The following is an 11,973-nucleotide window of genomic DNA, read 5'->3' as shown; positions in this document are numbered from 1 at the left end:
CCCTCCTTTCCCCTCCCTTCCCCTCCCTTCCCCTCCCTTCCCTCCCTTCCCCTCCCCCCCCTCCCTCCCCTTCCCTCCTCCTCTCTTCCCCTCCCTTTTCCTCCCTTCCCCTCCCTTTCCCTCCCCTCCCCTCCCTTCACATTCCCTCCCCTCCCTTCCCCCTCCCCTCCCCTCCCCTCTCCTCTCCTCTCCTCTCCTCCCCTCCCCTCCCCTCCCCTCCCCTCTCCTCTCCTCTCCTCTCCTCTCCCTTCCCCTCCCTTTTCTTTCTTTCTTTCTTTCTTTCTTTCTTTCTTTCTTTCTTTCTTTCTTTCTTTCTTTCTTTCTTTCTTTCTTTCTTTCTTTCTTCTCTCTCTCTCTCTCTCTCTCTCTCTCTCTCTCTCTCTTTCTTTCTTTCTTTCTTTCTTTCTTGTTTGTCTGTCTATTGTCTTTCTTTCTGTCTTTCCTTCTTCTCTTTCTGTCTTTCTTTTTTTTAGAGTTTTAGAACTTTTTTTCTGGAGAAATTCACAAACGAGACCTTATTTATTTTCTACTAATTTTCCATTTTCAGTGCACTTTCCCCATATTTAATGCTAAAAATTCTCAAGTGTCTTTGTGACTTGAAGTCATTAAAAACTTCAGCACAATGGCTTTCAAATGTCATACCTGCCCCCGCTGAGCTCCCCAGAGATCATGACAGTACCTTCCAATTCTTATAGAAATACTGATGAATGTCTTTGGTCCCAGAGACATGTGTCTTATGAAATATGTCAAGAAGAGAATAGCACTACATCATTCAGACCAACGATGAGAAAGGAATAGAAATCGTCTTCTGACAGTCAGTAGCTGGCCTACCACTTTAGTTGCAATGTTATTCTATTAGACAAAAGCAATCTCACAGCACTAACCTCAGACCTACTCTGAAAGCATACATAGTAAAACGGAACAATGTGAAATAGTTAACAATTTTGCTGCAAAATACAAAGCATCAAGAGCAAACTCTCACTTCTTTAGGTTCTTCCTTGACTTCCCTAATGGAAGCCCCAATCCCATAACAGGACCTTTCTAACACTCTCTTACCAAGACACTTAGTGGCCACCAATGTGTCCTCCTCTGTGACTCAGCTTGTTAACTTATAGTTATGTTCATGGTCTTTGCTGAAGGATATTGGTGATGTTATGAATGTAGAAATCCAGGTTTGGAATAAAGCTTTGTCTTTGAGGAAGTTTCATTTTCTTAATAAATGAAAGACAGAAATGAATCATAAAGAGGTCCAGAAAGACACAAACTGTAGAAAAGCTCATGTGTGGGATTGCTGAGGGTCTGGAATGGGAGAAGGGATCCAGGTTAGTGTGTTGACTGCAAAGGACCCTGAAAGGCAGAGGGATGAAGGAAGGGAGGGAGGGAGGGAGGGAGGGGATTAGGTGTGGAAAGTGTAAAGGTCAAAAACAATCTATGTTCTCTTCCCTTGTGGACTTTCCCAGTATCAGCACACTGAGGTGAAGATGGATTAACCAGGAGGCTGAGATACGTTTTGAAAACACGATTGGCTTGGTGGTAAACATATATAATCCCAGCACGCAGCAAGGCAAGTTAAAGACTAACCTGGGTTTATATAGTGAGTTCCAAGTCAGAGAGAGGTATGAGTGAGATTGTGTGAACTCTTATTGTGCCCTCCGTCCAAAAATAATATAGTGGAGCAGCAAGTAACAATGGGACCTGTGAAAATCCAGAATCTGAGGGAAGGCACTGTACCGTTGGCCTCTAAATTCTCCTGAAGACGGGCCCAGCAGTGGGATGAATCATCTTAAATGAATGACTGAGGTAGGAAAAATAACTGGCAATTGAATAAAACAGAACATGTCTTGCTGATCTAAAGGGAACCCAGCCCTCACTACTTCACTAGTTGCTACTGATGCTTCAGAGAGCTGGGGAATGTTACCGCCAGTATCTACTGTGAGCCACGCCAGGCGCCATTGATAGTTCCAGTACAAGGGTCACACTGAAGACCCTGGTTAAACTGAGTAAGTCACACAATGCAACATGAGGTCATGAATCTGGGAGAGGGAAAGTAGGGAGTTGATAGGGATGGAAAGGTAATAAGAGAGGTAGGAAGAGAGAGATAGAAGGGAGAGGGAGACTTATACATCTCTCCAATCCATACTTCCCCTGATTTCCCCTAGTTACTTCACTTAGTCTGAATTACAAAAGTTCTATACACCAAGGACTCATTCTCTTGTTCATTTATATGTTCTTCAAGCTTTTGCTTTAGAAAACATGCTGTAGTAGACATGCTAATACAGGTCTCTGCACGGATCTCATATGACATGGGTTTGATTCTAGGCTCCATCAGTTACTAACCTGTGCTCTTGAGCATGTAACTTCATCTCTTCATGCCTTAGAGCCAGTGTCTGGAAAATTTGGGAAGAGGTAGTTTCCATTTCAGGAGACAAGGATGTATTCTATTTTTGTTTTTGTTAGTATTTGTTTGTTTTCATTTTGTTTTTCCAGACAGGGGTTTCTGTGTAGCCTGGAACTAATTCTCTAGACTGGGGCTGGTCTCGAACTCACAGAGCTCTACCTGCCTTGGCCTTTCAAGTGCTGGGATAAAAGGCATGCAGCCAACTCCCACCCTGACTGAGACAAGAATTTAGTGACTTTTTGTTTGTTTTTACCCTTGCTTCCAGCCCCTGAGAGTGTGTGTTCAATCTCCGTCTACTATTCAGGTTCTGGGGATCACTCTAGGATTGTCAGGCTTGATGTCAAGGGTCTTAGCTGCTAAGCCTTCTCTCCAGGACCTCTTGAAGGTGCCGGACAAGCAGTTTTTGCAAAGCATAAGCTCAAGGAGGAGTCTTGTGGAAAGGTGGGGGAAGGATTGAGGGAGCAAGGACTCCCTAAGAAGACATACAGAGTCAATGAAGCTGGACCTGTGGAGGCTCACAGACACTGAAACACCAACCAAAGAGCATGCAGGCGCTGGACCTAGGCCTCCTACATGTATGTAGCAGACACACAGCTTGATCTTCAAGTGAGTCTCCCAACAGTTGGATGGGGGCAGTCTCTGCTTGGGACTCTGTTGGCTGCCTGTGGACCCTGTTCCTCTAGCTGGGCTGCCTTGTCTGGCCTCAGTAGAAGAGGACACACTTAGTCCTGATGAGACTGAGACTCAGTGTGCTAGGGTGGATTGGTACCCATGAGGGGGTGATGAATAAAGAAGGGTGGGAGGGTGGGGATGGGAGAAAAAGAGGGAGGAGCTACGATGGGAATGTAGTGAATAAATAAATTAATTAATGGAAAAAAAGAACACCTGTAGTATATATTAAACACCATTTCAGTTTTAATTATCAGGGAAAAATATCAGAATAGGATATTCTCCAACCCACCATTAGCATATTTAGTCTTTCTCGTTATTTGTAATTTGCTCTCCAAAGCTATTCGATCAGGGTATATTTTTATTAGCTGTACCAAAGAGAGCTCTCCCTCCCTTATCCCAGCTCTTTGTGCTGCTAGAGCTTAGTCTGTGCCTGTATTTTGGCCAGTGGTTTTAGAACCTCTTCCCCAATCATGACCATGATTTTGTTGTTGTTGTTGTTGTTACATTTGCAAAACTTCATTTTGCTTTTTGCTTTGCAACTTTATTGGTCTTCTAAAATCAGGAATGGATGCTAATTATACTATCAAATACTTCTTCTGAATCTATTCAAATGATCATTTGTCTTCCTAAATAACCTTACTCTATGCTCCAAAGCAGCCTTGTCTCATTGTATTTTGAAAGCTACTGAATTACGTTTAGTCTGTATCTTAGCTCCTTAAAGTCAATTTCATGTCTATTTTTCCTCCTTACAACTTTCTCTCTCTGTTGCCAAGATCAAAGTTGACTTGGGAAACCAGTTGAGTAACTATCCTGGCTTATTAGTTAACAACTGATACTGCTCTCACTTCAGCAGCCCACGGGGCTAACATGAGTGAAAACAGAGCGGACAGGTTAGAACGGCTCCTGCGCAAGAAGGAGCAAGAGGGAGCAAGAGGTGCGTGCACATTGTGAAGCCCTCCATGTTTCTGATGACTCTGTTCTTTGTTTCCTGTAATTTTGTTAATGCACAAGTTAACTAAAACAGAAAGGTTTGCTTAAAAATCTGTAGATAAAATCCAATTTATATGCAATTTTAGAATCACTCAGTTTTGGTAATGCTTGCCTGTGCTATTAATTTAATCCCATTTTGGAAGGCAGGGGAAGGGTAGGGATTGATGGTTTTGTGAATATTGAATAAGTATTCAATTTGTTAATTGTTAATAATTGCTAAGGTAATTTTTACAAATTGTTAATAATTATTCACTTTACATTTTTATTTTCTTCTGTGCAAAATATGATAATTCACATTTTCTAGAAAAAAAACCAGTTTTATCCCGGTTTTCAAACTTATTATCAAAAAGTCATTTATAGTATTTGTTTATGGCTTAAAATATTTTGTCTGGTCTCCTGCCTATCTGTTTTCTATTGTTTACTTGTGGCTTGTATTTATTCTCTTGAGATGCTTTGTGGAATTCTGTCTGGTCTTTGGTTATCTGAAAAGAACAACTTTTAAGTTGCTTTGTCCTCTATTCTTTTTGTCTTTAAAAATTTTTTTATTAATTTTGACATCCTTTCCCCGACTTGATTATGCTGAGGCTTGAACTCGGGGCCTCCGCGTGGTAAGCATGGCGTGGCGCCCTCGGCTCCATAATCTTCTTGAAAGCACCTTAAGAAGAACAGCATTCATTCTTTAACCGTTTGAAACATTCACTGCGTTTATGCTTCTAACTAAATCTTTGATGTCTGTTTATTTTTTCTAGATTCCCCCAGCCTTTCTGACTTTATGATCAAGTTTCAAGTATTTCCTAATTTTCATTGTGATCTCATCTTTAGCATGCCTGTGTTTTAAGGTTATAACACACAATTTTACTGAATATAAATGTGTTTATTTTATCAGGGCTTCAGCTTTTATTTCTTACTTGTTTGCGCTGATATCAGCATATCTTCTAAAAAATTATATATACAAATATAATTATCAGGAGCAGGGAAGATTATGATCAAACTGTATTACATGGAAATTTTTAAATAAAAATTACGATACACTTATATAGAGAAAGTTTTGTTTTCTTATTAATATCCGCATTAGTTTTTCAGTTGCCTTTTTAATTGTTTGATAATTGTCTGCATTTATATAATGAATTTCTATGATGTTGAATTCTATCTCGTTCCCTCTCTCACCTCCCTGCCTCTCCTCAATTTTCCTACTTTTCATATCTTCCTTCTCTATGTGGCCCCTTCCGATGCGGTTAGAGCTGCTTGCCAGAGCAGGAACAATTCGTCCATCGCTACAGGGCTGAAGGAAACGACTCTCCATCTCTCAACAGCTGTAACTGCTTAGAGCATCTCAGGGAGGAAGGAGGCCTCGAGGTTCCCTCCATTAACCACGATGAGATGTGAGGAAGTGCAGCCTTGTGCGGGTCTATTGCAGATCACCATGAGTGCAGTGCCGTGCCACACCCAGAAGATATCTGGTTTTTATTACCCATTTCCCATCCTCTGGTTCTTACATTCTTTCTGCTCCTTCTCCTATGATGTTCCCTGGACTTGGAGTGGGGGAGACATAGCTTTTCAATGTAGGGCCAAACCCTCAACACTCCAAAAACGTTCTTGGACTTTTGGCCAGTTACAGGCTTCTGTGTTCAACACTCACTGCCCGGAAGCTTCTCTGACGAAGACTGTGCACAGCACTTATCTATGGGTCTAATGAGTGTTTAGAAGACCGTTTGACAACATGACAATTTAGTAAAATAATAATATGAGTTTTCTACTATGGCCCAGGACCTCCTCCGCCAGGGGCTCTTGACTAGGATTACAGAACCAAGCATGAGAAGTAGGTCTCGCATTCAACCAGAGAGAAGTTGGTGGTCCACATAATCGTCATGTCAGTTACACAAAGAATACATCTTGTCTCACAGATCATCATGGTAGCTTGCAGGATCCACAGCTATGTAAGACTGTTGGTAACTTTTCTCCTTCAGACACTTACGCAAACACCTTCTAGTATGTATGAAAACTAGGTAGTACGGAGGAAGTTGTTAGCTCACTTCAGTCTTGAGAAATAGCAAATTTTTATAAATATGTCAAATGTAACTTAAATATATTTCTTATTTTCAGATTCCATACACTGGTGTTAAATAGGAACTTACCAAAACTCCTAATTATGATAGTTGATTGTCAACTTGACAAGAAATAGCATCACCATGAGATAAGCCTCTCTGAGAGGAAGGACTCACCTAGATTCAGTATTCTCTGCCTGTGCCTGGGAAGAGTTCCTTTATTAGGTTAGTTGAAATGGGAAGACCCATTCTAAATTCTTGGACTTTTGGCCAGTTACAGGCTTCTGTGTTCAACACTCACTGCCTGGAAGCTTCTCTGACAAAGACTGTGCATAGCACTTATCTATGGGTCTAATGAGTGTTTAGAAGACAGTTTGACAACATGACAATTTAGTAAAATAATAATATGAGTTTTCTACTATGGCCCAGGACCTCCTCTGCCAGGGGCTCTTGACTAGGATTACAGAACCAAGCATGAGAAGTAGGTCTCGCATTCAACCAGAGAGAAGTTGGTGGTCCACATAATCGTCATATCAGTTACACAAAGGCACCACTTGATGGCCTTGGGTCTTAAACTACATAAAGAGGAGAAAACTAGCTGACCATCAGCATTTACCACTCTGTGGAATTTTCTCTCCTTGAATGTTCTGCATGCATATTTACAGCTGGTTGAAGGTATAATTTACATAGCATGGAGTTCATCTGAATGAAGTGTACAACACAGAAGATTTTAGTACATCAATAGATTATGCAACCTTCCCTGTAATTCAGAATTTGAATATTTTCCTCATCCCCAGTAGAACCTGTCTTCATTACCAGCTATTCTTTCTTGATCTCCCTTCTACAACTTCTTCAGGCTTAGACTATCACTTACTGTCTCTGTTGGTATGGGATATTTCATATACACAAATGGAAACAGGTAATATGTGGGGGTGGGGTCGCCACTGTCTTCATTCACTGAGTATGATTTGTAGGTTTGGTAGTTTGAGTCAGATGTTCAATTATACATTCTATAATTCCTAGGACATTTGGGCATAGATACTTATGAGAATGAGTTCAACACACTCCATCTACATACTGAACATTGTACCTCATTTCCTTAGTTAGGATTTCCATTGCTGTGAAGACACACCATGACCAAGGCAACTCTTATACAAAAGCTAACATTTCATTGTGGCTGGCTTACAGTTTCAGAGGTTTAGTCCATTATCATCATGGTGGGACGCATGGCAGCATGCTGGCAGACTTGATGCTGGAGGAGCCATCTATGGAGAGCATATCTCTTCAAACCACCATACATAGTTTTAATATTTGTCTCTTTGAAATAAGTAAGTTAAACTCCATATTGAGACGTAATGGACTATACTGAAGTATTTTGTTAGTTCTTATGTTCACACTTGGTTCTTTTTTGTAATCCTTTCTAGATACTCTTTTCTTCTGAGGTCCACTCTGTATTGGTTTGTGAATTGGTTTGCAATGCCAGGATATAGACAAACTGGCTTTCTTGACCCACGTTAAATGTTATTTTTCCTCAGTATTTTGAAGATGTTTATCTGCTGTTTTCCAGTATTAGTTATTGATAAAAGTATATCTGTCAGTTATTATCACTGATTTCATAGATTTGAGACAGGTTGTAGTTATTCTTGATTCTCTATGCTTTCTATATAAATTGTCTATCGGCCGGGCAGTGGTGGCGCACGCCTTTAATCCCAGCACTTGGGAGGCAGAGGCAGGCAGATTTCTGAGTTCGAGGCCAGCCTGATCTACAAAGTGAGTTCCAGGATTGCCAGGGCTACACAGAGAAATCCTGTCTCGGGGAAAAAAAAAAAGAAAGAAAAAAATAAATTGTCTATTAACTGATTTTTGTTTATGCTGATCAACTTTTGGGGTGGCTAACAGCTGTTGTTGCTGTAACAAAATACCTTCTATAAGTAAGTTAAAAAGAGGAAAGTTTAATGTTGTCTTATTGTTTTGGCTAACGCTACTTCTTGAGGCCCTAGTCAAGGCTGAATATCCTGGTGGTGGGTGTGAGTGAAGGGTGAGACTTCTCACCCTGTCCTGACTAAGAAACAAAGAAGGAGACGTGAAGGAGCCAGGACGTGCTCTCAGTGACTCACCTACAGTTCCACCATCTTCCAAAAGTATACTCCAATTCTGGGTCAGGAAATGGATGACTCCACTTATGAGGACAGAATCCTCACTATCTAACTATTTCCTCAAAGCCTCATCGCTGAACACTCCTTTGCATGGGGGCCAGGCCTTCAAGGCATGCATGACATAACATAGAATCTAGTGTTAATTATATCGCTGCTTTTAGAAAATTGCTTGCAATGATCTAATTATTAAGTACTCATCACTTCCATTCCCTGTGATCCCAATGAGGTAAAACTGGGAGACTTTTTACAAGCCCATCTTCAACTCTTATATTCATAATATGCAGATGTAATCATATATACACACAGTATGTGTATGTGTAACATCTATCACTGTCTCCTTATAGAACCTTCATAGATCTGCATTTATTGTGAGCTATAAGTCCTCGGGCAATGATTGGCACTAAGTGTTCAGGAGCCCCCCAGCAGTGCCGGAAGTCTGTAATACCAAGTGGCTCCACCTAGAAAGGAGCTCTTTACTCCACTGTCCGCTGTGGGAAACTTCCGCTCCTTTCTGGAGCTAAACTCTCATATCCCCATCTGTATCTAGAACTTATCGTGAAAATACCAACTGGAGTGCTCTCTTCCACTTATGGTTCATTTTATTTTGATTGTTTATTTTTGTTGTTTTGAGCCTGCTTGAATTTTTAAAAACACTGCTCATCATTGTTATGTATTCGAAGAAGAGAAAACTCATAAAGAGAGCTACGCTTAAAACAAACTCTAACTTCTCGTTTTATTCAGCGCCTTCTCTGTTTCTTCGGTTCCCTCTAGACCCACCTTTCCCTTGGGCTCTACTTACAAAAGGCCACTAATGCTTCCTGAAAGGAGTTGGGTGTTATTATTATACCAGCTGCACTTAAGAATACCATCAGCTGTTTTCTTCTTTTAGTACTATACTGACCTGTTAAAAACAAATAAATTTGTAAACAATAATTATCTACCCACCAACTAAAGAAACCCATCTTCTTTCTTTTAATTAGATGGGCTTTTATTGAAATATTTCCTCTTGTTGGCTCTTAGCTAGTTGGGCATTCCATTGCATCACTGTTGATGTCATCTGTGACGTCGTGAGGGTGGCAGCCATTTATATGACAACCCATAGACTACGTAATACCCAAGTTCTCAATATTTCCAGAAAGCTTTCTGGCTAAAGGCCGCTGTCACATATACTAGGCCATGTTGATAATCTCATTAAAAGTGACATTTCCACAGTGTTTAATGTTCTCCTGCTTCTGTCTCTTTGCGGCTCCGTGATGGCTTTTGTTGTCAAGCAGAGGCAGAGGGTGCCACCTAAATCTGGGCCTGTCTGTTCTGGATTATCAGTGTCGTGCTCATCCTCAGACCTTTCCAGTCACTGGTTGCTTTGGTGATATCATGACTAACGTGAGTGTTTTTGGAGACAGACCCAGGAAACCAGTCTTGGTAGCCAAAGCAGCTGTGACTACGGCCCTGCCTCTGGTGAACCTCACATACACGATTTTGCTATCCTTAGGGTCAAACTTGAGCAACATGTATAGGGTGCTGGAATCTGATGAATCTGAGCTTGGAAGACTGAAGAGAAAGCTGTACTGTAGCCTCCTCTGAGCCAAAACCTGAAAAACAAGTAATTTTGAAAAGTTGGCAAAAGTCATTTGCATAACAATTAATGAAAGCACGACTCTCAGTTTCTTTCCTAATATTTAGTCTCCTTCATTGAGATGTCATTCAATTAAAAGATCTGGTTTTGTTTGTTTGTTTGAGACTGATCATAGAAAATTGTTTCTTGAACCAAGTCACTGGTTTATTTAACTACTTTTATTAAAGAGAAAATATGTAATAATTGCAGCAGCTCTTTTATTTTATAGGGTTGTTGAGTGCAGACTGCAGACACCATGTCTGACTCAGTGATTCTTCGCAGTGTGAAGAAATTTGGAGAGGAGAATCATGCTTTCGAATCAGATGGATCATGTAAGCGAGTTTCCTTGAGCCTTGTGTAAAGAAAAGTAAATTCAACAGCGAGATAAGCCTAGCAAGGTTTCAAAAAGAAGAAGAAAAATCAGCTATAAACGTGGGGCTAGTATTAGGCATGTGCCAGATACAACAAGAGCGGATTCTCTAGAATTCATGTCACATCTGAAAGCTAGCTCTGTGTTAAAATGCACAGTATGAGTGGGTGCTAACATCTCCAATGAGCACTTTCTTCCCAGGAGAGTTGGGTTGTTCAGCACTGATCACTGTAGTAATTTTAGCCCAGTATCATTAGTGATCACCATGGCAACAGTAATTGTTAATGGTTTCTGCTCCTTAAACAGGCTCTACCAGCACACTCCTGGCAAGAGATGCTGTGGGAGGGGCCTTGACACATTAGTCCCTGGCATGTTCTAAGCTTCAATTCATCCATTCATGAATCAAAACAATTCATGCAATCATGCTTCTAATCCAGTTTTCCAATTCTCAAGTCCTATAATGTCACCATAAGAGACACCATAATGTCTCTTTAGTCTTTTTCTACAACTGTCTTAAATGTCATCAGAACCAGGAAATGGTGGCCATGGTAACAAATATTGCTTAGCGGTCTTTACTCTGTGGCTTCCTTACATCCCTGTAGACACTCACTTCCATTTCCTACTTACATTTGCTCTACATGTGCTGACAAAAATAACACGTAGCTCCGTCTTATGGATTCTGGTGGCAATGAAGTATTAAAGACATATGACAGTCAATTTGTGATCTGTTAAGTAGATAAATTTTGATAAATAGAAAATGTCTATAAGGAACCAAACAATGAATTAATTTTCATTTTAGTAGATAATTTTAAAAACCACATTTACTTCTCCTAATTTAGAAATGTGATTTCCATTAGCACAGTGGCTCACATCTGTAATTCTAGTCCTTGGGAGGCTGAAGCAAGAAAATTACCATGAATCTGAGTTTGAAGCTACTCTGGACTATGTAGCTCTCAAGCCCGCTTACATTACAGTGTGAATGACTCTGTTTCAAAAAGGGAAAGATTTCCTTTTTGATATTCAGAAAATACAAATATTTTATGATCTGGAAAAAAAATCCAAATATGTAGTGAAAACAGAAGGAGGAGGGGAGAGAAGGAGAGGGAGGGGTGATAAAGAGCTAGAAAGAGGCAGTTAGTATTTTATAGTATCTCATAAATAAACGTACTTCCTAGACATACTTTTGTTTGACTAATGATTATGATTGTGTTGCATTCTGACATGATTATTAACCTCTTTATACATTGTTTTCATCCTGACAGGTAACAATGATAAGAAATCAAGGTGAGTGACCATGTCAACAGCACGGCATCTTCTCTAGAACAGTGACAGATATAGAGCAGAGTATTTTCGTATACATTACTTACTAAGTATAGAAAGTATAGAAACTTTTTCTTCTTTCTTTGTTTCTTTCTTTGTTTCTTTCCTTCTTTCTTTCTTTGTTTCTTTCTTTTCTTTTCTTTTCTTTCTTTCTTTCTTTCTTTCTTTCTTTCTTTCTTTCTTTCTTTCTTTCTTTCTTTCTTTCTTTCTTTCTTTCTTTCTTTCTTTCTTTCTGAGACAGGGTTTTTCTGTGTGACTCTGGCTGTCCTGGAACTCACTCTGAAGACCAGACTGGCCTCAAACTCAGAGATTTTGCCTCCTGAGTGCTAGGATTAAAGGTGTGAGCCACCACTGCCTGTCTGCTTTCTTTTTCTCTTAAAAAGCCTTGTGGAATAGCCCTTCCTGAT

General features: G+C 40.2%; 1 protein-coding gene and 1 pseudogene across 1 annotated transcript in view; one reads left to right on the top strand and one right to left on the bottom strand.

Moving 5' to 3' along the window:
- Nucleotides 1–9,277: 9,277 nt before the first annotated feature.
- Nucleotides 9,278–9,772, bottom strand: LOC127684186 (60S ribosomal protein L12-like; annotated as a pseudogene).
- A 360-nt stretch (nt 9,773–10,132) lies between these two features.
- The window catches only part of Abcb11 (ATP binding cassette subfamily B member 11), an 80,793-nt gene continuing 78,952 nt past the window's right edge, over nt 10,133–11,973 (top strand). The window contains exons 1-2 of the mRNA XM_052181618.1: nt 10,133–10,208; nt 11,509–11,530. Of these exons, the coding sequence (XP_052037578.1) occupies nt 10,133–10,208; nt 11,509–11,530 (98 nt within the window). The remainder of the gene's footprint in view (nt 10,209–11,508; nt 11,531–11,973) is intronic.

This window comes from Apodemus sylvaticus, chromosome 5, assembly GCF_947179515.1.
Source record: "Apodemus sylvaticus chromosome 5, mApoSyl1.1, whole genome shotgun sequence".
Taxonomy (NCBI): domain Eukaryota; kingdom Metazoa; phylum Chordata; class Mammalia; order Rodentia; family Muridae; genus Apodemus; species Apodemus sylvaticus.
The sequence above is the reverse complement of the archived record's forward strand: the minus strand, read 5'-3'. Positions and strand labels throughout refer to the sequence as shown.